This window comes from Periplaneta americana, chromosome 1 (genome assembly GCF_040183065.1).
Source record: "Periplaneta americana isolate PAMFEO1 chromosome 1, P.americana_PAMFEO1_priV1, whole genome shotgun sequence".
NCBI classification, from domain to species: Eukaryota; Metazoa; Arthropoda; class Insecta; order Blattodea; family Blattidae; genus Periplaneta; species Periplaneta americana.
Genome location: NC_091117.1, coordinates 112,364,965 through 112,392,512, shown reverse-complemented (window position 1 = coordinate 112,392,512; position 27,548 = coordinate 112,364,965). Strand labels below are relative to the sequence as shown.

At 35.5% G+C, this 27,548-nt stretch overlaps 1 protein-coding gene across 12 annotated transcripts in view; it reads left to right on the top strand.

Annotated features, from left to right (window-relative positions):
• Window positions 1–26,745, top strand: part of LOC138699781 (protein FAM50 homolog) — a 245,250-nt gene extending 218,505 nt beyond the window's left edge. For 9 of the 12 annotated variants that reach the window (XM_069826010.1, XM_069825922.1, XM_069825967.1 and 6 more), the window contains one exon: window positions 686–26,342. In XM_069826010.1, the coding sequence (XP_069682111.1) occupies window positions 686–910 (225 nt within the window). In that variant the 3' untranslated portion in view covers window positions 911–26,342. Of the gene's footprint in view, window positions 1–685; window positions 26,343–26,419 lie in introns of those variants that run through there. The other 3 variants (XM_069826018.1, XM_069825992.1, XM_069825976.1) reach the window with 3 other exon arrangements.
• Window positions 26,746–27,548: the final 803 nt, after the last annotated feature.

Below are 27,548 nucleotides of genomic sequence, written 5' to 3'. Positions count from 1 at the left end.
TAACACAGTAGTATCACAGACGAGCACCTGTCAACAACTAGCATTCAAATGCAACGACAGAAAGGTCTCTTTGTTAGAGAAAGTTTGGGGTGAGTTGTTTCTACACAAGACCAAAAACCCGCCCATTTCTTCTGCCTTTACTTCAATGCTTCTGCAGAGCACATACATATGACATCATCTGGTCATTATTTTGAAAGTCACTCACTCAATTCTGTGTTGAGCTGAGAAACACTTTTCGGGCCAAAGATTCATCTGTTCACTGTATCTTACTTTTTATTTTTATTTTTTATTTATTTATTTTTTGCTCTGGTTTAATGTTATGACCAGTTGTTAGAAACTAATGACGATCTGTTCTGTTGTTATTTGTATCTTTTTCATGTCACACTATTTCTAGGTAGAGATAGATTTATAGACACGTTTTGTGTGTCTTGTAATATTATTGTCTATTTTAACATGTACTAATATAAAAATCATCGTCATAAGTTTCCAACTTCAGGCTCAAGTATCTCGTAAACTGTTAGAAATTTTACTAAGATAAGTTAGGCTTGATTAGAATTGAACAAGGAATGTGTCATAATGTTACGAATTAAGTTACAAACTGTGTGTGTGTGTGTGCGTGCGTGTGTTTTTTATATGTATATATATTTTTAACTATGATTAATTATTTTTGTACATACTGTTCTAGGCACGAGGGAAGAGTGGCCCTTTATTTACTTTCGACGTACATGATGACGTTCGTTTGGTAAATGATGCATCCGTTGAGAAGGAAGAATCACATGCTGGCAAGGTTCTCTTGCGTAGCTGGTATGAACGCAACAAGCATATTTTCCCTGCAAGTCGTTGGGAACCATATGACCCCACGAAAAGTTATGACAAATACACTGTGTCAGATCGCAGTAATAAGAAATGATTTGCTTATACTGAAAGTTCGTGTATTACAATATAAGAAGTAAGTACAGATATTTTATGGTTTTCTAGCACAATTTGACTTTCTTTTGTGAAGTATTTGTATGCCTCTGTGATATCAGTTGTCTACTGCTGACACTGCTTGCCAGTTCCCATTGTTGAAGGTCTCTCTTCCCCAAACCTCCTCACGTTCTTTCTCTCATCTCCATATCTCTGTCCTTTTTTCCAGTCTGTTCTAGCAATCCATTTCTACTGCATCTCTTCCCCTCCCCATCTTATTTATATGACAAAATCATCTAATATGATCTTCATTGCTGTCATCTATTCGTTTATAGTATTATTTGTTTTGTGTGCGTACAGTTTTGATTTATTCTGCTTATAGATGAGGAGGCAAGACCTGGCATGTGAGCTACATGGAAAGGGAAAGAATGATCCCTTGGAAAGAGGGTTTGTTTCATGATGGTTAATATTATATGAATCTACCAACACAGAAGCTCATCTCAGACTAAAATCTATCTTCCGCCTCCATACCCATTGGTGATATAGTCACGGCACATGATAACACGGACAGTTCTTGCCTCCTCTACAGTACTCACTTCACAGAGTATATTGGTTTAATGAGTGGTTTGTACAGAGTGTCTAATACCTTATGGGATGTACTCCAAGGACTAAAAATAATATACAAATGTGGGTGTCACTAGAATGATTTTTCTCATAATATATTTTACATGTTTTGGAACAACTCATCTCCTTTATCATGTTAATAATGTTATTGCGTGTAATTCATTTTCTTGAGCTATTATTCAAGAGAGATACATAAATGAAATCATTTATTTAACATCCACGGAAAACCTTTAATTTTTGCAGTGCACTCAAGAGACATTCTTCATAATTCAGAAAGACATAACTTCATTTATATTTCTAAGTTGATATATGTACTACATCAACATGTATCTTCTGCGAGTCTGTCTCAAGAAGCAGATGTGTTGTACAGTAGTGGCAAAAAAAATCAGACGGACGGAATAATCAAAGTCCCCGAAATGAGCCATTGCGCATGCCACATCTGCATTCACAAGATAGTGAGTACTCTATTGAAATTGTTGCTGTTTCGACTGCTGACGTAGCCCATTTGTAAAGCCATTAGAAAATAAGTTGGTAAAATTCATGTTCTGGAAATAATAAGTTAATTAAGTAGTAAAATATCGCTGCAATCGAAAAGTATTGGGAATAAATTTCAATAAGGAACAAAAAGTTTCCTTCTGAGGCAAGATTCGAACCACGAAAGTCTTAGTTACCAGTCTATCGTGCTGTCACTGTGAACACGGCTCTGAAATCAGCTACAAGGGTCAGTCCGGTTCTTTTTTGCCACTACTGTGCAGTGGAAAAGCTTCTAGCTGAGTCTAATTAATACTGTATTAATATTTCAGTATAAACAACATTTGTAGTATAAGAGCCATCATGATTATGAAACTGTCCCTGCAGGAACAATTTTGAGTCTTACATCTGTTGATGTTTTCACTCATCATGAATCATGCATAATATTACGTTTTCATATAGTCTGGAAACGATTTTCTATCTGGTATATATACATGCCTGAGGAAAGGAAACACTAAACCACTGTGGTGCATGAATTAAAATGTTTAATCTCGATCACTCTATTAAATTGAAATGCTTGTAGGCTGACCAGATTTTTTATGGCCCAGCAGGAGACATCAGCAATATCAAGAAAAACCACAAATGCTTATCTAGTCACTCTCCGTTGAAATGTTGCATAAAATACTTGTAACTAAATTTGTAGAGTATCGTAACTGTTTTAATTAAATGGATAAACACATGTAACTCCTATACATAATTACAGTCACTAAGAATTCAGTTTCAGTACTGACGCATGCATGGAAGTCTTTCACATAATGTTGTACACACTGAACTCTAACATACACATTTTGCAAGTACTTGTCTGAAGAATGTATCTTTTTAAGAATCTGTTCATTCCTATACAGCTTCATACAAAGTTCTTCACATGAGAAATGAAAGTTTATTTTCACTTGTAACAAATCTTTAACTGTTACAATTTTCATTCTTGAATTTTCATCAGTCCAGATTGAGTTAATTGTGAAGAAAAGTCTTTCAACGATGAATTACTGACAAAGACACATGATTAATGACACTATTTTGAGAAGATATTCAAATGGAATGGATTTTTTTTTTTTTCGAATTTTGGAAAACATCATACCATTTTTCACCTGTTTGTCACAAAATTCCTCACTTTTTGAACTACTTAAAAATTGACACTGCGACAGTTCTAACACCTCCACGCAATGCTAATGAAGACAAAGATGCTATGTTTATCTCAAAGAGTGCAGAATATCTCATACTGTGCTCTCTGGTTCTTCTGCCTCATACTGAGAACTGTTCAGAAATGTGCATGAATGGCAGCAGTTTCATCGCAATACTTAAATATTTAATGCGTAAAATGTTACTGAAACAAAATCAAAACTTCTGGAGACAAAATTTATTTCTGGGGACAAAAACGGGGATATTTGCTCCCAGGGGACAGCAACTCAAAACTGGGGACGTCTGGTCAGCCTAAATGCTTGACAATAACTACATGTAACATTTATTGGACCTAATCGTAATGCTTGCATGTCTTCATTTACAATTTCTCATTATGCAATGTTCATGGTACCAATGCTATTTATATAGACACTGGTCTTACATATCTTGAAACACTAATATTTCTGAAGTTCTTTCATGTTTCCTTGGATGACCATGGGCATTCATTATGAAAGAATCACTTTGCAACACAGGGAAAATTACAAAATCTTTTTGTTCACCATTAACATTTTAACACAACGCACTTTATTTATATTTTTCTATCAAACGAAGACAACAATTTCAAATGTATATCCCAGAGGTCACCAATTATATTTCATGAAGGTCCATTTTCAAAGTACCATACTAAATCCAGTCGAGATCCAGAACCACTAATGACTAAACATATGAAGTTATTATTAAAATAATTTTGTAATAAGGTAAGTTGGGGTAAGTGCATCCCCTAAATATGAAAGTTCAACTTTACTGCATAATAACACCCAAGTCCTTAGTAATTTTAAAATGAGATTTTATTGGTATATTAAGTGGTTAATTCTGTTTATTTTCATCTTGTCAGTTGCGTAAATTGTCGAAGCATGTTTTATGAAACAAATGAATACTATTATGATGTCAAGGGTATGCAGTTGCTCCATGATATGGGTCAAGAGCATCTCCGTAACTTTCCATAGTAATGGATAGAACATAATCAAGGGGCAAGTGTGTATTCTCTGTTCTTTTAGCTACAAATGTAAGCTTCAAATTTTATTTTATTTATTTTTTCTGATGAGTTATCTATTTCGGCAATAAACGGTGTTTTGGGAGTAAGAATACAGTAGTATGAGAAAACCATTAACAGAAGTGGATACATTAACAAACAGTGACCTTATGTTTATTAATTAGTGTTGTGGGATTTAATCGATCAATTCCTATTGTAAGATTAATCAATCAAAAATATTTAATCGAATAATCGAATCAATTAAAATCAATCAGTTGTAGTTGATATTATTATTCTGTTAATACAAACTCACATTCAATATTCCGACAATATTTCTCTCTCGGAAATTGCTTACTTAAAAGCACAATAGTACTGTTATTTTCTAACTGTAAACCAGGTAGCGTAGGAAAAATCTTGCACAATCACTTCAGAAAGAGATGGAGATATGAGGACAGTGACCTAGTCTACTTCTATTGAAAGTTGAAACATAATGTGAAACCCTTAAGTTTTATGATTTTCCAAGAAAACTTCCACTTTGCTGTCAGCTCATCTTCCTTGCATATGAAATAGATACTTTTCTGGGATTCGTCCCCCTCATTCCTTATAAAATAGCCATGTCTACACTGTGTGCAAATGAGAGCATAACTATCTGCTTCTTTTTCTAACATCTGGTAATTCAGATTACTATATGGGCCAGTCTTCTGTTTTGACTGCTGTACTTTTGCAGGTGCTTGCAGTTTCTGTACTGAGTTTGTATATGACGGTTGTATGTTTAGTTTGATAAAGAAAAAAAAAATCAGTTTTCTGTGGTCTGTGAAAAGTGTAAACTCCATTATGTCATATGAGAATTTGAGAGGTAAACTTGGTGAAACGTTTCGATTTAAATTGAATAATCGTGGAGAAGTGCTTGACAAAAAAAAAATTTCCGTGTTTAGTGATGCAGGAAACTTTGTTACTAAACGTAGGGGAGCACTTAATTAAGTGCATGTGAATGCACTCACATGTTTAAAATCATGGAGGAAGCAGTATTAACTAGGTGAGCCTTCATACTTTTTGTTATTTATGTTTGTCTCAAAATTCCCGGAGAAATTGACACAATAAATTATAAGCCTTATAATAAATATGTCAGTAAGTAATTAAAATAGTCGTTTTGTAATATAACGATACAATATATACAGAAATACAACATTTAATACTTAAGCTTATCACTGAACACAAGTTAAATTTAACAATAATTGTGTATTACAGTATATTAAAACATTTTTTCAACTCGATCAAAACTTGATTAATCTACCGATTAATCGATTGAATCCAAATAGTTAATCGATTAAATATTTTGATTAATTGACAGCACTATTATTAGTACATTATACATTGTTGGGTAACTTAAAACTTACAGTTTTAATCAGATTTCGAAATGAAAATTTCTGCAGCATTAGAACTCAGACCTCCATACAAATAACGTAAACAAACTCAAAAATTACAGGTTCAAAAATTATCAACCATATACAATTTTAAATAAGAAAATGAACGTTGAAATAACATTAAATACAAATCAGTTTACTCTTGGGCTAGGAACATCATTTCAAATATTGTCTTCAGTGAATGTTGTATTGAGTGAAAGAAACAGGAAATAGTTTACCCTGCAGTCTATGGATGGCTCAGGAAGAATTGACGTTATTTTGTCTTCTGCAATATCACTTATGTCTTCATTATCAGAATACATGAACACTGTGGTATGTGAACTTTCAGAAACTTTTCTCACAAACTTCACTGTAGGGTTTTCTATATCACTAAGTGACGTGATTGACCCACGAAGTATTTTGAAGTTTTCTTTGTACAAAGGTTTACTAATATCCAATCTCCTAACCTTCGTTCTGATGCATTTCTTCCCCATTTAGTTACATCCTCTAAATCATTAATCTCTTTCCCTACAACTTGAGATATATATTCCTCATCACCTGAACTTAGGAGAGGAGAACATGTATCACTCTCAGACGTATCATAAACAACTTTCTTTGTAGGTTTCCATTTCCATTTTCTTTCTGTCTTCCTTTTTCCATTTTCTTTTTCCCACTTTTCTTCTTAACACCAAATCACTCGTTCAATCAAAGTGCTTCATGGTATTTTGAAACGTTTGCTTGCTGATTTAATGCCACATCTACCACTTGTAACCTCTTTAACAGCTAATTCCAAGTCGTCCTTTGACTATCCTAACCCTCTGTTTGTCTTTCTAATGTAAACACGCACTATTATGTTGCAAACAAATGAATAAAATCTTTATATGTGAAAGAGAGCTCATATTATAGAAAGAGTTACAAGCTTGAAGTATTTAAGGAAATAATGGGGTAAGTGCACATCTCAAAATGCATTTGCCCCATATGGCGAGCATACACTTACCCCATATGACTACTATATTGGAGCAAGAGCAACCTCTTCATGTATCATTATTAATTATGTGATATTTGAATATCTAAAACTATTTATGTAAAGATCACGTATTTAAATGTAAACTCACCAGACACGAATAATTTCCAACACACGATATTCACGATATAACATGGATTCCTGGACTGCTATCAACCTCGACTGTTAGTTCAAATCACAATCCCTGGAAGTAACTGATAACTGATTTCCAGTGCACTTCACTTGAGCCATATCGTATTATATGAATACAATACAACCTTTTTTAACACTCCCCGAGATGGCAGGACAAATCTCAAATGAACCACAGAGATATGGACTGAAGTTGCACTTGCCTCAGAAATCCACTTACCCCACCTCACCTTATATTGTTTTGTTTGTTTAGTAAACTGTCCGAAGACAGGTCTGAACCTTACAGTGATAGCAAGAAGGCACCACGTATGAGGCAACTAGCCCAGGAGATAATGGGATAAGGTAGCCAATTCCTTTCTCCCTCCATTGCATACATCATCTAGTAGTTACATATTACACTAACTAGACTTCAGATGTATACAAACAATTGTTTTTCCTCTGACACATACCGTCAAGTGAGATGTACTGCCTGATAATAGATTTGTAATATATTATAATACTCTCAAAATTAATTGTGAGAAAATTATTTAATTTAATGTTATGGGAATTAATTACACAAATTAAGAAAACACTTGGCGAGTACTAAAGTAATATAGTACACAGTTATTAATTCAGCACAAAGCACACATAAAAATTATTCATTATGAATAAGTTTAACCATCATTCAGTGTGAAAAGTGACATTTTTTAGATGTAACAATTTTTCTGAAATTTGGATCTACATTAGTCCAAACTATTTTCATTACTCTTAAGTGTTCATTAGTTAATTGTGACCTAAATTGGTTCTTTATAAAGTTCATTTTTAAAATTGCAAATTCACAAGTGTATATTGCAGTGTTCCGCAACCTCTTTCTACTCATGGCACACCTAGATGGTTCTTGACTCAACACGGCACACCAAAATGTTAATCCCCTCAAAAACCTATGATGTGACTCTCTTAATGTAATTACGTAATAGAATCAAGTTAATTATTATTATCATTATTATAAGAGAGAAATCGATTCTTGCATTATCTTAACAACAATTCGTGAACTTTAATTCACTATAGAAAATACACATTTCTATTAGTAATATTAAAGTAAATAACTCTACTCGTCTCATACTTTCATTGTGATACTTGGGTCTGCTTAGCTGCACAGAGGTGGCTGATCTGTGGTGGAATAGTTGGCAGTGCAAGCCTCATTCTTCATTGATGGATCTGAGTCTCTCCCTCTTTGATGTTTTAATTTCATTTAACGTTGAGAAGCCCAGTTCACACATATATGTAGTTAAAAATAGCAATAATATATTAACTGCCATCTCGGAGATAATCGGGTATTCACTCCTTATTGACAACCAACATCTTTCCAAAGACACTTCGAGAAGTTGTAATTTCAATGTTCTGTCTGCTTTTAAATCTGCCAGTTCCTCTTGTATGAGTATATTATTTGGAAGATGTTTTGAATCCACAATGAATGGATCACGAACCCAGTCGAAATCTTGAACACACTGTCCAAAATAATTCTTGAACTTCTGCTGCAAGATTACTAAATGATCTTTAAGTCCATCAACACTTCATTGCCGTCAACAAGGAGCCATACAGTTGGGAACATCTCAAACGTCCCATTTTGAATAATCTGTATCCACAAATTCAGCTTATTCACAAATCCTTTAATCTTATCCATACTAGTCAGAATATTTTCGTTCGTACCTTGAATTTTTCTGTTAAGGTCATTCAAATGTACGAATGATATTAGAAAGATATGCCAACTTAGTTACCCATTCATCATCAGCAAATAAATCCGCGTACTCATGCCCCCTCAAAAGTAAAAAATGCAAGTACCTCTTCTGTATGTAGTAGGAGTGTAGTGTGCTCTGATCCCATTTCCTGACCAAAACGGAAAAAAGTCGCGTATTTAGAGGCCGCAATTTGATGAAGTTCACGATTTTTACTACTTCGTCCATCACAATTTTCAGAGGAGACGGCAAAGACTTCGCAACAGGGGCTTCGTGGTGAATGAGACAGTGGTCACTCCGTATGTTAGGATTTACTTCACGTACTTTAGCCACGAATCCTTTCACTCGGCCTGTCATAAAAGTGGCTCCGTCTGTACAAACACTAACACAATCCTCCCATGTTAATTCATTATGGCCTACATATTCATTAGTAGCTGTACGAAATATTTCTTCACCAGTTCCTCGCTCAGGCAGTTCTTTGTAAAAAAAAAAAAAAAATTACTTGCAATTACATCTCCATCAATGTACCGAATCTAGGAAAGAAGTTGTGCATGACCGCTAATATTGGTGGTATCGTCGATCCTAAGTGAGAACTTCTGACTGCTCTTTATTTTCTCTTTCATAATATCTCGATGTCACTGGACATGTCACTAACTCGGTGGCTGATTGTGTCAGCAGAGAGAGGAATTTTTTTAATTTCATTAGCAGCTTCTGAACCTAGGATTATTTTCACCATTTCTTTACAGGCAGGCATTAACAATGTTTGGGTATGGTGCACAAAACATACAAAACATACCGTGCTACAAAGAAACTGCACCATAATTGCTGCAGCATAGAGACGAGAATACAAAAATTAATATATCAATAAGCAAACAACGATATAACAACAATGTTGAGTAAATAAATTACATTTAATTTCTTTGACGACATAAAATTCGCGGCATGTAATAAAGAATAAACAAGCACCATCTTCCTTAAAATATACAATTTTATTACTTTAATTTTATTTGATTAATTTCTTACATAATAGGTAAAAGTTTGCGTCACACCTTTCACCTTGTGGAGGCACACCAGTGTGCGATGTTACATGGGTTGTGGAACACTGGTATATTGAACCAAAGAGTGTACATAATTTTATTACCAACTTTTGAAACTCTGAATATTTATTTGCAGACAGATATGTGCACCAAAATTGTACGTAGGTAATAACTGAAGATACTTTCGGGAATGTGTCTTTCAAAGCTGCATCATCTTGAAATTCAAAGACCTCCAGTTGTAACAGGTTTTCTTGCTGTTGAAAACTGCTTCAGTTTCTGGTCCATTCACCATTGGTTTCCAAAGAGTAAATATTTATTAAAACCTGTATTATGTTACTGATTTTTCTGAAATCGTTGAATCTGTTCTAGAACTCAGCTAATAAATCAGTTATAATGAAATTATTGCAGTCTATTTCAGTGTTATTTTGATGCAATCCTTTAGATTTGGAAAATGCAACCGTTCATTGGCCAAATCTATTAATATATTTTTTTAGAAAATTCTTGTTTCCAATATTAATTCAGCCATGAGCTTTCACTTTCCTTGTAATTTCTTGTTTAGTACTTTCATGTGTTCAAAGAAATCTGTTGAGGAACCAATTGTTGCTACATGAGTTTTGTCTTCCAGAAATTGAAAGTGCTCCTGAGCCGATGGATGTTTGCATTTAGATAAAAATTCTTTTATTTCTAGTAAAAGTGTGTAGAACCTCTGCAGCACAGCAACTTTACTTAACCATCGTACATTGTTATAAAACAATAAATCATCATATTCAGCATTTGATTCATGAAGGAATGATCTGAATAAGTGATGGTTGAGCAATGATTTAGCATGAATAAATTTAACTATGTTTGCAACATGTTGTATCACTGCCTGGAGTTCACGATGTAATTTGCAGCACAAAACAGTTTGATGGATAATGCAGTGATATGAAAACAAATGTGGACTGATATTTTTCAATCTCGGAACTAATCCTTTATTACAGCTTACCATAGCTGGAGCACTATCTGTTGTAATTGATAATAATTTACACAAATCTAGTTAGTAAGTTTATACCATTTGAATGAGAGCTTTGTGCAAGTCTTCCCCTCTCGTGTTTTTTTCTAATACTGTCACTCTTCAAAATATTCATCTTTTTTTGCATCGAAGTGACGCACAAACACCAACACCTGAGTGTTGTCCATATTATCACAGGATTCGTTGACTGCAAATGCATAATAAGGCATGACTTTCAGAACATCTTTCAGTATGTTTTCATTTTGTTGGGCAAATGTCTGAGTTTTTCTCGTGTTTGAAGAAGCTGACACTGGAACATGTTTAAGAGTATTAATAACATCCATCTTGTTTTCAAATAATGTCTCTGCAACGCCAATTACACACTCTTTAACAATGTCTGCGTCAGTTAAAGGCTTCATTATGTTTTCCCAGAATCCATGAAATGTATACAAATGCTTTGCTGTGCTTTTCTTGTTCCATCATAGATCGATTCATAAGCTCTACAGCTATAGAATAGTTCGAAAGCAGGGTATGTATTTTAGTTTTCCTAAGATTGCTACCAAAAGAATATAGTTCGGCAAACGATTTGTGTGTGGTTTCATAATATCTTTTTAAATTAGAACTTTTGGTTATTGCAATGGTTTGGTTACACATCAAATACACTGGTAGAGCTCCACAGCAACATGGTAACATAAAGCAATATAAATCAGTACTTACTTACTTACTGGCTTTTAAGGAACCCGGAGGTTCATTGCCGCCCTCACATAAGCCCGCCATTGGTCCCTATCCTGAGCAAGATTAATCCAGTCTCTATCATCATATCTCACCTCCCTCAAATCCATTTTAATATTATCTTCCCATCTACGTCTCGGCAAGTACTTCTGATAAAAAATGTTTTCACAATCGACTTTTCTTCTTTTAGTTTCCGTATTTAACACTAATGACTCACTGCCACAAACTGCTAAATACAAACAATTAGAATCTTCTCCAATAACAGATGTGACTTCTTCAAGTTTTATTTTCTGGTGCTATATCCATCCTTCATTCATTCGATTTTGGCATCGTGAGTTTGTCTTGTGGAAACAGAACTGTAATATCAAGGTATATTGAGTCTGACTGTATCATTTTAAAGTTTAATTTTACAAATCTTCATGTGTGTATATAAGAGTTTTCCTATCTGGATTTCATTATCAACTATTAAGTCCGGAATCTTCCAAGGTCCAAATCCTAGCTTTTGGCTAATGTAAATTAGTTGGCCAATGGGTTGTTTGTGTAGTAGACATTGGAAGAAAATATGGTTTATCTCTTCTGGCTGTTGGCGACACTCACACAATGGAGATTCACTCCTTCCAATGAGATGTAAGTATTTTGGAATTATTGCTGCATTATGTTTCAGTTTGTTGATGACCAATATGAATGGACATGTTAACTTTTTTTTGTAAGTACCATGGTTTGCCTGCTGGTGTGGATTCTGTGTTAATTTCTCTAATATGTTTTATTAAATCAGGGACCTGAATATTTATTGATGAGGCAGAGATGGTCGTTATGGCTGCCTTCGCATGAGAATGTTGTACATAAGCTGTTTGATATTTCTTACTATCCAGGGGGTCTTCATAGAAAGGGCATTATTCATTACTTTTTGTAATGCACTCAGTGACTCCACAAAAATGAGAATAGACTTTTCTGTGAGGTTTTTGCAGAAAGAAGAACCTCCCAAATTGCAAATAATTCTGCTGTATAGATGGACGATTGTTGGTAGAGTTTGATCTTCTCGCTACCTGTCGTTATTGTGTTTACAAATACTGCATCCACAGCCTTGTTGGATTTGGAGCCATAAGTGTAAATCTGCACTATATTGGGCTCCTGTTCTTCCATGTTAGCTATAAATTCTCGGAATCGTTGTCCTGTGTTTGTATCTTGTTTATTGAAGGTTGTGGTGTCTGTGGTTATGCTTTTTTGGAAAACCTCATACTGTATGCAATATAGTGGAAAACTGGGGAAAAATTGGACAATGTGGGGTGCGATAATATTCTGTAAAAGTCTGGATTATTTGGAGAATGTTATATGTTATTGAATGTTCGCTGTTTTGGATTAAATGAATGATTCCTTTGAGTTTGTTGTATATTGGGCCTGTTCAGACGTGACTTGAAAACTGAAAGTCGACTATGTGTGCCACCAATATACGTGCACAACCGTACACAGTACTCTCAACAGAGCCACTACTACTACTACTACTACTACTACTACTACTACTACTACTACTACTACTACTGCTCCTGCTGCTCCTACTGCTGCTGCTGCTACTACTACTACTTACTACAAGGTGTCCGTTATGGGGAAGTGTCCGCATAAGAGAGGTTTTTAAAGAAAAAGCTTTTATAATAATAAAACTGCTATAGTAAGGAAATTATCAATTTACTCTTATATAAAACTACTGAATTGAATGCTGAAATCAAAATTGTAATACATGCTATATTAAATTTATAGTAATTATTATAAGCTAGTACTGTAGTCACATGAAGAATAGGAATTCCAGCTTCTATGTATATTTAACACATAAACACATTTGCATGTACATTGATAACATTTAAACACAATATTTCACATTCACTTCTTTAAAAAAAAAAAAAAAAAAAAAAAAAAAAAAAAAAAAAAAAAAAAAAACTTGCAATGTTTGTTTGTTTGGTACATTTTGGTTTCACAGTGATGCTCTCATTATGTATGATTAAGTCTTGTACTATCCTCAACCCATTTTCATCTTCCCTTGCACTGTAGAACTGCTTTAACCGCCTAACACAGTCTAGAGCTTCACTATATGACACTGTTGGTGGAACATCACTGTTGTTGACAATTTCTACATCACCACCATCATCATCGTCGTCATTACTATCATGGTTGTCATCGTCACCAATTTCATTTTCCTGAATGGACTGAAGGATCATTTTTGCATCTTCAGTAGAACATTCTGTTAGAATATCCAGATCGATACAAATGTAATCATTCACACCGATGGTGTATCCTGCAGTATTTAATAGGCTATTTGGTGTCCATTTCATCAGAAATATCTGACTCCACATTCATTTCATCATTACCAGCAGGAAAACCATCTTTCCGAAAGCAACTCTGAATTGTTGTTGCTGAATCTTGTTTCCATGCATTTGTTATCCAACAAATTGCTTGGAAAACATTCACTTCTTTCATAAGACTTTGCAGTGACGTACCATCTTCATCAAGTCTTGAAACAATGGCAGATATTAATAAAATTGCTTGAGAGTGAGTGAGATGTATCAGACAGCTCAGTGAGTGGTAAGGGGTCGAGTGATTGATTAGTCTGAATTTCATATTAATAAATATTTTCCCCTCCTGGACATATCTCACTCTTGACTCTTGAGTTGTTACTCACATTTTATCGCCTAGACATTGCTGTGTAAGTTATCAATGTTTAGACTAAAGCTTCTTGCAGTGGGAAGACTTCATCACATTCGGTTTGTAAATATGCTTTTGTTTCGATCATAGAGGAGAAAAGTGTGCAGTTTCGAACTTCATTTGTTAATATTTTGAAGCAACACCGCATATTATTCACTAAATCAGTTACCGGAAATGAGAAGTTGGAAGTCTTTTTCTGTCATTGAAGACTTGAAGACAAATGCAAAGGAATTTGCAACATGGTTTTCACTGAAGCCAAAAAAAAAAAAAATCAACAATATAATGTGATGATAAACTTACCTATATGTATATGCTGTATATATTATTAGTATTTCCTTTCTAATGACTCGTCTGAGTGATGCAACCTGTTAGCTAATTCTACTCTATCTTCCTCCATTTCGTCCTACAGTAATGGAATTTCATAATCTTCAAGTAGGTGTTTAGTTACATTGTATGATAAAATGCAGCATAATATGATCAAAGACACTTTCCGTTGCAACTCTTATTTTTCTTCGGAGAATTGGAAATCGTTGTTTCACTTGACCGAAACATCTTTCTATAATCGCACGTTCTTTCGTTACCAGTATACATTTATTGTAGGCTCTTTATTATGGAGTGATGGTAAAGTAACAAGCCAAGGAGCAATTCTGTGGCTCCAAGACAAAATGTGGTAGGCCTCTATGTCATTTCTTTCACTTTTCAAGAGCGAGCATGAACAACTGTATAAAATCGTAGGAATCATGTTTCATAACAATGGATTAGACAAAAAAAATAATAGAGATATACATGTCATCTTTTGCCACAACAAAGATACCAGCAGGATGCACAACATATCGCAAAATCTCATTTTCAATAGAAATTTTAATATCTTTTGCCTTGGAACCACAGAATTCCATAGCCCATATCACCTACAAGAAGTGCATTGGCATTATTGCCAATCATTACTCTACAAACAACCGAATTTCTCCATATAGGCTTAATATAGAAATAATTATCCACGCTTGTGAATTCTTCCATGGCATTGCAGATAATTTTTACAATAAGACTGACACACTTTTTTTTTTTTTTTGCTAAAACACTCAATGCCATGTTCATTTTCTTTTTTTAATAAAAATATTGGTACAATCCACAGCTTCAATGGCGTCAGGAAATGAGTACTTCCACTTCCTTTATGTAGCCTGTAACTCTTGGACAGTTGGAAATTGAATCCAATTAAATGCTTTTAATTTCAAAGCATCTGTAACTTCTCAGCAGTTACAATTTGTTTTATAAAAGAAAGGTATAAGGATAATCACTGGGGTACATAGGACATCATGTAAAATGATTTTCCAAAATTATAAATCTTTACAGTATATTGTAAGTACATTCTTTCTCTGATGATGTTTTAAATTAATCAGATCTCCATCTATACTCTGTTAGTCTAAGCTGTTATAAAAAAGAAGTTCACTATTCATGTACTGTACCTATTACTGTCTTCACTGTACTGTCTAATTATCTTAAAGCTTTGTATTAATATTATTATTATTATTTATTTAATCTAACAGAATTTATGCTTGTAAATTGAATTAATTTGCTTTCTGTGTATTGCATATTTTTGTATAGATCAACTGATGAAACTTCTTGCTATGCATTGTACTGTAATTTTGTAGAGCCACCAGCGTAACTTACGTTAGTTGGCAAACTCGCTAGCCTGCTGATCAGGAGCTACACTGAGGCTTGGATTAGATTTAGGCAAATTCCAAGTAATCTATAGTGAATCTCGACCTCACTTCATCTCATCAAAAAATTGTTTAACTCTTGTTTCGTATATTGAAGCTTTAATGCTAACATAAGATATATGGAAGACAATAAATGAAATGAAAAGTGACACAATACCTTGGGAAATACTCATATCCTCTGGAACGCCCATTTGAAAACCTGGATCGCCTACATATGGTAAGAAAATTCTCATTTTCATTTCATTATCGAGAGCTCTTCCTCTTCTCCCATTTGAATCTTGCAAGAAATTCCGCACTAGTCACTGTACATTCTCCTTCTTAAATTTGTACAAATCTTTGTAACTATGTTTACAAGCTTGTCTGCGAAGTTTATACCTTTTCTTCTGCGTTATACAACAATAATATATCTCATCATTTCGATTTTTTAACCCATTACTGCATAGCGTCCTAAAAATGGGACGTGCGTAAAATACTGATTTCTATGGAACTTTTTCTTGTTTAGTACAGTTGGGGGCATTGTTTAAAAGGTAAATTATTACATTGTATTATAGTGTTGCAGTGTTTGAATTTTGCGCGAACATTTGTTCATACCAGCTAATTTTTGACAAGATGGCAGGATAACAGTATTTTGTGACGCACCACGGGTAAGTTCATTCTTAGTTACTCTGTAATGGTGATACAGAAATCTGATTTATATTTTCACATAATGAGTTGAATACTTCAGTTTTCATGTGGTATATAACAACAATAAAATTTTCTTATATGTTGCTAGGTACAAAGTGAAATAAAGTGCCGTCCTAAAAATAGGACACCATGCAGTGTGCACTCCTGTAGTATTCTTTATAATATGTATATGGTTTCCATTACATTGTTTTATTTCCAGTCTAACCGTGAGTGAAATTCTGGGGTTAATGGGCAATCAAAATAATAATAGTGAGAGTCTAATATATGTGACATCTCCGGAAATTACCCATGATACAGATAAAGACAGTGATAAATCGGACAACGAGCACGAGTCTAATTTGAATAATCTTGACAGTAAAATGCTACTTAGTAGGAAAGCGGAATTACAAAAAAAATATGTAATGATAATTAAGATGACAATGTTGATGAAAGTATGCCAGAGTCTTCTAACGTATAAGCTGCAACGAATGATTTTGAAAGTACATTAGACAAAATTGAAGCTGGGCTTTCTCGCAGAAGTTATTGCTGTCTGAAAAGAAGGAAGCTAATATATGAAAATTTCCAATATAGGGAAGGTAATTTCAGGCTAGAAGGCCATCGTACTACTAGGCTTACAACTGCAAGTACTATTATTATTACTACTACAACCACCAACGTACCGTGCCGTGGCATCGTGGTCTAAGGCATCCTGCCTCGGACTCGCGTTACGGAATGCGCACTGGTTCCAATCCTCATGGGGGAAGAAATATTCTCATGAAATTTCGGCCAGTGTATGGGACCGGTGCCCACCCAGCATCATCATGCACTTGTGGAGCTACGATAGGTAGCGAAAATCCGGTTTCGGAAACTAGCTATTATTACTACTACAACTACCAACATACCGTGCCGTGGCATCGTGGTCTAAGGCATCCTACCTTGGACTTGCATTATGGAATGCGCGCTGGTTCGAGTCCTCATCGGGGAAGAAATTTTCTCATGAAATTTCGGCCAGTTTATGGGAACGGCAAATGCTTGGTTTCTGTACAGAAAAATGAAGCCTCAAAACTCTTTAGAACCGCTCCTCAACTTTTGCCGTTTCCTGGCTTTTACACTACTCAAAAGGCATGGGATGAGTTCCCACTAAGGAAAAATTGTTCCCATTCCATCAGGAGACATAAGATTTGATGGTCAAAACCACTGGGCAGTTGAAAATGAAACTCAGTGAAGGTGTGCTAATTGTACAGGGAGAGCAAAGTTCATCTGCAGAAAGTGTCAAATTGGACTCCACCTTAAATGTTTCTACCCTTACCACACAAAATAGTGTTGTGCAATGCGTAGGCTTGTGTGAGAAGGGCAGTTGAACCACTGATTCTAATATTTAAATGTATTTGCTACATAATAAATACATAAATACTATTTGAACTACAAAAGGGGGTTATTCTATTCAACTACTGTATCACTGACCATTATGCATAGCGTCCTATTTATGGGACAGTCCTTAATTTTTATCCCAGAAAGTAAATAAAGTTAAAAATGGTAATAAAGTATTCTTGAGTCACCAACTAGCAAACTTAAACTCAGAAACGCATTTTTCAAGTCATTAATAACTTTATGCAGTAATGGGTTAACATCACTTAACCTCTTTGAGTCACCTATTCATGTAATTCAGAAAGTTGCTAGTATAAACTCAATTATATGAGTGAGTAGTAACGTTTATTAATATCGAATAGTGACTTGTCACTCGTCTTTTGCGTCATCGAGAGTTGTTACTCAAGGATCAAAGGTCAGTGCCAGCCTGAGTGAGAGATAAGTATGTTTATTAATATATGCGAGTTAGAACTCGGAATTGTCGAGTGATAAGTAACAACTCAACATTATTAATATCTCCTAATGTGCTCCAATACTCATTGTCCGTATTTCACTAAAGTTCTGGGTCACTCCTTGGTCTATTGGGTGAGAGAAACACTATCTTGACATTTTTTAGTTTGATGTCTGGATGTGAAGTGGCGTTATCCAGAAACAGCAACACTTTTCTTTTTTGACGCAACATTTTCCTGTCCAATTGTTCCAGCCATTCCGTCATTATCTCTCTCGTCATCCATGCTTTTCTGTTTGCTTTCCAATACACGCCGAACTTCGTTACATCCATGCTCTTTGTTCTTAAAACAACGTGGTTGTAATGACTTGCCTATGACGAGGGGTTTCTCACATTCTCCACTCATACTTGCACATAACAGTACGGTTAGTCATTTCTTAGCCACTTTACCTCCAGCACAGGATTGCCCTTTTATCGGGTAAAGCACAAAAGAACAACCCTGTCTCATCAGCATTAAAAATATTCTCAGGAGAATAATCACCAATGAGTGAAGGCAACTTTTCCTCCCAGCTCGTAACAGTCTCCATATCGACGCTAGAAGATTCTCCACAAATAGATCTGAATTTAATGTCCTGACGCTTTCTAAATTTTTCAAGCCAGCCATTCGAAGCTTTGAATTCGGAATCACCCAAGTTAGCTGTGAATTCTAACACTTTCACTTGAATCGTTGGTCCCGATACAGGAACATTTTGACTTCTGATTCTGCTGAACCACTCTATGACAGCCTTGTTAATAAGGGAACCACTCCCACTTTGAAACTGTCGGATGCGCTGCTCATTACCATTAAGGTGCCAATCCCTGAGAAGCTCGTCTTGTTTTTCGACTATTTCGGCTGCCTGTGTTTTCCCTATCTTGAACACTTCCGATAGTTTTCTTACTCTGCACTTTTCACGTCTATGATCGTCAATCATGTCTTCCTTTCCTTTTAATGTTAAAGATTTATGCGGAGCCATCACAAACTTGTGCTTGCCAGTTCATTTGTTACTGCAGACTATAAATACCAAGGCAAGGGATTTTTCAACCACTTGTGTGACCTTGGCACACTGTTTATTCCTATTAAGATCGGTTTTCACCTACCTTACAAGACAAAGAGAGTCAAATATTTTTGTCTCTCTTTACTAGAAAAATGTGATACCTCTGTCAAGTTACTGTATTCCTCACAAATAATAGCCTCAGTCAGGTCCTGTTAGGTTTGCGGACTATGAGAGGGGTGAGAATCAAACCTCCCGAGAAGCCCAAGTGAATGTACCATGTTACAGGCTGCTTCAAAAATACGTTACGCATAACACGTTATGTTCCAATGTACATTTATTCGAATATTTTTGTAAGCAGTGTCCGTTAAGAGAGGTTTTGATCGTCATTTTTGGTACATATTTTGTGTCCATGTCCGTCTTAGGTTAATTAATATGGAGTTTTGATATATCGACCTACGGACCGATAAAATCGTCTGTTAAGAAGAGGTGTCCGTTTAGGGAGGTTTCACTGTACTTTTAACAAATATTAAACATCTACAGTACACTGTTATAATTCAGAGTTATTTCGTTCCCAAAGGCCAATCAAGTCACCCTTTCCTGGAGCTGAGGGTTAGGGTGGGACGAAAAATGGCTATTTTTTTTTTTTTTTAATCTTATAATGTCGAAAGTTGTCTATACTAAGTAATTTGTCTGCCAAATCTCGTTAAATTTCCGATTTTTTTTTTTTTTTTTTTTTTTGGCCTCCAACTTCCATATAAATATTTTTCCCAGCTTAGTATGTGATACTGAAAGTTCATGCTAGTTTAGACTCACATGAATAAGCACAAATATTTTTCTTAAATATGTTTTATTGTACTTGACTTACATAAACATAAAAAAAAAAAACATTCTAAATTGAACTACAAGACAGCAACTCAAACCTTCAAGTACTTGAAAATTTGATTTAGTTTCAAAACTTGGCAGATCCTTTCTGGATTTGATTCTGGCTCAGATGAAACCATTGACTGAGTACACCAATGCTCTACCGTCTGAGCTACCCTTTATATCAACACATCTTGAGTGGGGTGACAAGATGCCAGAAACCTACATCGAGTGTGCACAAACTCTATGTGACTTGAAATTGTGGTTTTCTGTTAATGCACCTACTAGAGATGGGTAAAAAAAGCTAGAACAGTTTTTTTTTATTTCATAATTGAAATTGCTTCGTATTGAAACAGTTCAATTTAAAAACAGCTGTCCTGTTCTTTGCTGTCTGCAAAGATCACGTGTAGCGCTATCATCAACCTCCAATCAAAAGCAGATATAATACAGATGTTCCACACGGCCTTCGTGCAACAGTACCCTATATAGCACCGCACAATGTAATTGTAAGAATCAAATTCGCTAATAAATCTTGATATTTATTATTAGTCACCCATTGATCAAGAATATGTTCATGGTGCCCAAACATAGTGTTAATTATATACACCGCAAAAAAATATTATCGGCTAATGTCTTATCATTATTAAACTCTCTTATGCGTTATTTTTACTAAAATCGATTCATTTTGAATTGTAGTTATTTACTGTACCCTTTAACATAAACTGACGAAAATGACTTTCGTCGTCATAATACACTGAACATGATTTAAAGGCGATTCAAGTGCTTTGAAACATGTTCCTGAAGCAGATGAGAAGTTGAAACAGTTGGAACAGTTGGCACTGATGTTGTAAACATATTCTTATGAAACTGTTATTTTGGAACAACTTCGTTCATGAAACAGTTACAGTCGAATCTAGCTTTCAGGTAAACCCTTTCAAGTCTGCTTCACGGGGAGCTTTACCTGAAAGCTAGATTTGCATAATATATACGTTACTGTAGGTACATTAACAGAGAACCACAATTTCAAGTCACACAGAGTTTGTGAGCACTCAGTGTGGGTTTCTGGCATCTTGTCAGCCCACTCGAGGTATGTGGATATAAAAGGAAAAATTGAGATGGTATCGGGTGAAGTTCCTGGGTAGCTCAGTCGGTAGAGCGTTGGAGTGCTCAGCCAAAGGTCCCAGGATCGATACCCAACCTCAGAACAATTTTTCTCTTGAAATTATTCAACATTCTCGTCCTGAGACAACACTCTGTGCCTCAATGCACCATCGTCTCTAACTCACGTCCCATGTCAGACTAGATTCACACCATGTCCAATGTCTGACTGCCTCTTGAGCCCATCTGTCACTGACTGCCAACTCGAGAAGTCAGTCCACCACATGGTCAGCAGAGACTGCCAACCAGCCAAAGGAAAAATTTCAAATGAGAACCAATAAGAAAAAGAAAATGAACCAATGAACAAGCAAATATGAAAATGCACATTATCTCGTTCTCCGCATATGTATTAAAACATAAAATAAAAGAAATTGAACACAAAAAAAAACAAGGTTAAGTGAGAGACAACTATGGGGGAAAAAGGGAAACAAAGAAAACCAGGGAAAGTGGATAAGCAAATGAAAAAAAATCAATAATAAATACAGAATGACGACAAATAATCGTCACAGACTCCCCTCCCCCCTTAAGCTGCGCTGTGCATCAACAGGTGATGGAAATCGCAATAACAGTCACAAGTAGCAGGTGGAAAAGCGTCACCAAATACAGCTTTTGGCAAGGGTACCCTCACTGGGGCCCAAAATGTCAAGCCAGAGCAGTGACACAACCAGTGTATAAAACAGTAGACGAACATCAACACAGAAAACGCATAGGTCACAATAATTTGTCCATGGGTGGATATGGGAACCCACTGTACTCCCCCACAACCCACTGAACCTTAACAGCATAAAATTTAATCTGTAACAGTCATCCAAAAAAAAGCAGGGTGCCACAACGCAACTACACAATCACCATACATAGGGCAGTCCAGCCCAAACAGCAAGGGGAGATGAAGCCGTCGCACACAAAAAAAAAAAAACCAGAGAAACAAAAACCAAAAGAGATATATGGAGAGCGAGAAAACTATATAATTATAAATCTAATAATCATAAGGATAGAGTGACAAGAAGAGGGGTCTAAACGCTAGCAATGAAAAGGAACTACAAATCTAAATAATTAAATAGATAATAACAATGAACAATTTACATATATATATATACACACACATTAAAAAATAAAGTAGCCTATATAATATAAAGAATTAAGAAAAACTAACACTAATTAGAAGTACAGATAAACCAGTCTCAAATATGATGGAGCATGAAAATGCAAAATTTACCCAAATTACTAGGATGCTAAGTGAACCACCACCCCATTAGGAAAAAATAAATGTTAGAGAATTTTACCGGCCTACTTTCAGGCCTAAACCCAATTTAGACAAAAAGCCAAAAGAAACACTGACCCGGGTAATGGTACCGCACCACGCGCGCACTATGCGGGGCAGCTCTGAGACAACACCCTAGTAAGTGTCCATTTTAGAATGGCTCCTACTTCATGCATGGACTTACGTTAAGGCAATTCTTTAGAATTCCCGGCACCCACACGGGAATTTACAGCACCAACTACTGGAAAACCGTACCTTTCTATCAAACGACTAGGTCGGAAAATCCGATAGGACGTAAAAACCTGACAAACATGACAAATCAAGGAAAACATGTCTGCACTATCAGAACGCCATTTGCCACTACCAAGCATCTCGAATGAGGAATCCAATCAGATCAACACACACTCGTTTGTACTATCGGAACGCCATTCGCCACTATCAACATCCCGAACGACAAATCCGATCAGACGAACACACCTAAAACTAAGTAACCTTTTTCCCTTTAGGGAAAAAGGTGTCCATTTTAGACAGCCTTTTACTTTATGCATGGACTACAGTGGTATATTTCTAATCCCAGTGACCACACGGGAATGTAGAGAGGGGAAACACTCCTAATCACTTGGCTGGTTGTGCAGAATACCCACTTTCCTAAGCTGAGAAATGTGGGCGCATAGGACATCCCCCTGAGGACCATCCAGCCTAACCGTTATGGGAGAATCAAAAGAAAGTATGCGATATGGACCTTTATAACAATAAGCTAATTTGGCCGAAAATCCCTTTACACGATTGATAATGGGATGATGCTAAATATACTGAATCACCAAAAAAGGAACATCGAGACGAGCGATTATATCGCTCCACCCAAGCCTGGTAATTAATCTGTAAATTACATTTAGCTTTATTCCACAAGTAACGCATTCAACCTGGATCTGGAGAATCTGGCAGGAGATCTTTAAGAGCCCACAAATTGCTAAGAGGAGAATTGGGAGAATACCCTATCATCAAAACAAATGAAACTTCCTTATGAGCCTCGTGACGCACAGTATTAAAAGCAAATTGTAACCAAAATAATTGTGAATCCCACAAGGCCTGTTTTTCAGCATGAAAAGCTGTCAATGCTGAATGCAAATTTCTCTCAACTCTTTCAGCCTGAGATGGATTAGGATAATACAGAATTGTAGTAACATGAGAAATACCAGCATCAAAACACAACTTTTTGAACTCGTTAGAACAAAACTGAGGGGCATTATCAGAAACCAAATAAATAAGGCAACCAAAAGAAGCATAATGTTCTTGAGCACTGTCAATAAGGCTTTAGTGGTGGCTTCTCTAAGAGGGACCAACCAACAAAATTTAGAAAAGGCATCAACAACAGTTAGAATATATGTATTTCCTAATTTGGAACGAGGGAAACTACCAACAAAATCAACAAATAATTTCTGCATGGGCTTATCAGCCAAAGACGACACAAGCTCGCCATACTTAGTTTTTAAAGTGGGCTTACTCAACCCACAAACTGTACATGCCTTAACATATTGAGAAACCTGGGTAACCATACCTCACCATGTAAATTGCTCACGGATTTTACCCAACGTTTTGTAAATGCCTAAATAACCTCCTACTGGTGAATCATAAAAATATTTAGCATGGCGGGTACTAACTCTGATGGGGCCACAGTCTTAAGTTTCTGGTCAAATTTAGTGACAAAACAAATCATATCCTGCTTCTAAACATAAGGTGCCAAATTGCGGCCCTCAAGAATACATTGACAGATGGTGCTTAATTGGGGATCCGTTCTCTGGGCCTCCCTAACTCCCTGAAACAACAATGGGACCTCACACAAGACAGGAGCAACAGTGGGTAAATCACTACCGTGACCTTGGTCCATCTCTTCATAACCATCAAACATTGTAGACTGCGAATCAGAGACGACATTTTGAGTACCTCTAAGATGCTCAACTGAAAAGCAAAAAGCAGAAATCCTTACCGCGCAACCGGCCAATCAACCTGATTTTCGAGGACATGCTAGTACCCAACTCAAAGCCTGATTATCAGTTTGCAAAGTAAATTGGATATGTTCCAGGTACATTCTAAATTTTTCAATGCCAAATAACATCGCCAAAGCCTCCAACTCATACACCGAATATTTCCTTTCTTGACTCGATAGAACAAGAAGCATAAGCAATAGGCCTTAATCCATACTCAGAGTCTGCAATATTACAGCTGCAATGGCACTTCCACATGCATCCGTCTGAAGGATGAAGAGCTTGGAAAATTAAGCCATAGCTAACAGGTGGGATAGCAACAGCTTCTTTAAGGGACTGAAAAGAAACTTGCTGTTCATCACCCCACCGAAACGTAACCCCCTTTTTACGTAGCCAATTCAGATAACTTAGGAGTGAACTTGGAAAAGAAATTGACCATCCCTACAAAACGTGCAACAGCCTTAACATTTTAGGGGCAGGAAAATTTCTAACAGCCAAGGTATGCTGATGATCAGTAATGACACCATCATGGTTTACCAGATGTCCCAAAAACTTTAATGTCTGGCCGCAAAAACCACCTTAGAAGGTTTAACTGTTAAGCCAGCTGACCAAAGTCTATTCAGAACATCTCTAACATGCACTAAATGATCCTCAAAATTATCTGTAGTAATGACCATCCCTACAAAACGTGCAACAGCCTTAACATTTTAGGGGCAGGAAAATTTCTAATAGCCAAGGTATGCTGAGGATCAATAATGACACCATCATGGTTTACCAGATGTCCCAAAAACTTTAATGTCTGGCCGCAAAAACCACCTTAGAAGGTTTAACTGTTAAGCCAGCTGACCGAAGTCTATTCAGAACATCTCTAACATGCACTAAATGATCCTCAAAATTATCTGTAGTAATGTCACGAGAGGTCTGAAATTTATCTGGGAAATCTCAGACCTTGAGTGACATTTATTAGGACCATTTCGTGAATAAAATAAAAATGTAAATAATGTATCCCTTAAATTCGAACACAAAATTTTAATAATTGTATATTTACGAATACTTAACCTATTCAGACATTGTGAAGTTGAAATCAATGAGTTAGAAAGAGAAGAATATAGTACAGTGCTCTTTGCGGTGCCACCGTGAAACACGGCAGATATGAACTAAGCGCCTACTGTTGTAAAAATTCGTCTGCTTACAATGTTGTGTATACGGAGGCAAGAACTACGAAAAAACATGCCTGTTGTATGTGCTGCATATAACTGCAATGTCGAAAGGAAAAAGACACCTGATATATCATATTTCATGTAAATTTTATGAAGTTAAGTCCATAGTTTTGTTAATTAGCAGCATTTTTTTCATGCATAAATGTGTAACAACGCCCGGCATAACATGCGGTGTGTACAGTATTTTTATTTTCTTGCAGATTCCCTTTGAAAAAAAAAAAAAGGAACTGTTGAAACAGTGGATAATAAATATGAAACGAGACAAATGATGTCTCTCCGAGCTGTTAATTTCTAGAAGTTCTTTCAGTACTCCATCAAAACACTTGTTTATAATTGAAGAGTCCACTGCAAGAATGATGGATGTCACTTTCTTGTCGAAAATGAACCAAGACTGTCAATGCATAGCTTAAGACATATAGAATGTACATACAGAGTTATATGACATTAACTCTGATAGTCATTGTCCAGTAATGATCGGAAAATCATAGTTAAGCTTTGAGCGCTAAGATTTCAAATTTTCAATTGCTTCTCTTGCAAAATGTATTCCAAATGACATTCATCATTCTTGCAGTGGACTCTTCAATTTATGATGCAGTTTCACACAACCTATAGTTCAAGTCCCTAAATTATTTACTGTAGTTTTGGTGAACTGCATTTTCTTGAAAAAAAAAAAAAAAAAAAGAAATAACACTGTCTTCATTATATCACAAGCTTTACGTTTTGTAGGTGAGGATTTGGAGTTCATGTTGTTCTGTAAATTTGCAGGAAAACCAGCAATTGTTTGTACTGCCTTGTCAACAACTGCATCCTACTCCTTGTCATGTACATATATTTGTCTTCTGAATGTGGAGAGCATAGGAAGCTGTGTTTCGTGGGATGCCATTTAACCCTTGTCGTGTTTTTTACCCACTGATTTAACAAATCTTTGTTTTCTAAAGGAAAAGTGTAGGTTTCTCTGTTGTATATACCTAATGCGTAAGTAATTGCAGTGTATTATTTTTATTATTATATTTGAATTATTGAAAAGTGTTTTTCTCTTACATTTAATATGTAATTAATATATTTTCTGAAGAAAAAAATCTTTAAGTGTTGAGTGCTTTCTTAATGAACAAAATAATGTAATATCCTTTATTTCTGTTCCTTGTGTCCATCCTGCTTATAGAGAAGACGATGAGCTGTAGCTTATAAAAAGTAGGCCTATTTCGAAGACAAATGATTAACCAAATAAATGGTTCATTAGTAATGTACTTAAACTAAATAAGGATAAAACCACTACAATTCCATTTCAAACCCAGTAATAGCAATAAAATATTAAAATTGTATTTCGACACTTGCATCCAAAATAACGCAAAACTCTGTGGTAGGCCATATTGTTGTTGGTATTTTGACTGGAAGGACATGAAAGAACATAATTGAGCACCTACATGCAATAATGGGGTAAGTCACAGTCGACTTTAGTAGAAGGTCGGAATGCTGAAACTTGGCAACATGTACATCAGGCATCGACCAACCAACTCACATGGCATATGCGGTTTAATCTTTGTTTACACTTATTTAAGAGTATTTGCAATTTATGATGAGTTTTTTTACTTGTGTTTCGCCTTTAAACCAATGAACCTACAGAAGAAATAGTAATTATATATATATATATATATATATATATATATATATATATATATATATATATATATGGTAGGTAAAAACATAATTTTAAAACAGAAATAAAACACGCAAAAAACAATAACAAACATTCTTAAAGTCAAATCCTATGTATTATGCATATGTTTTCTGTTTTATTAATATAATATTACCTATTGGCTCGTTTTGCTTTACTATTCAATTTTCTTTCAAGAATGCATTAATTACAATGCCAGATAAATGTTGTGTTCCTAAC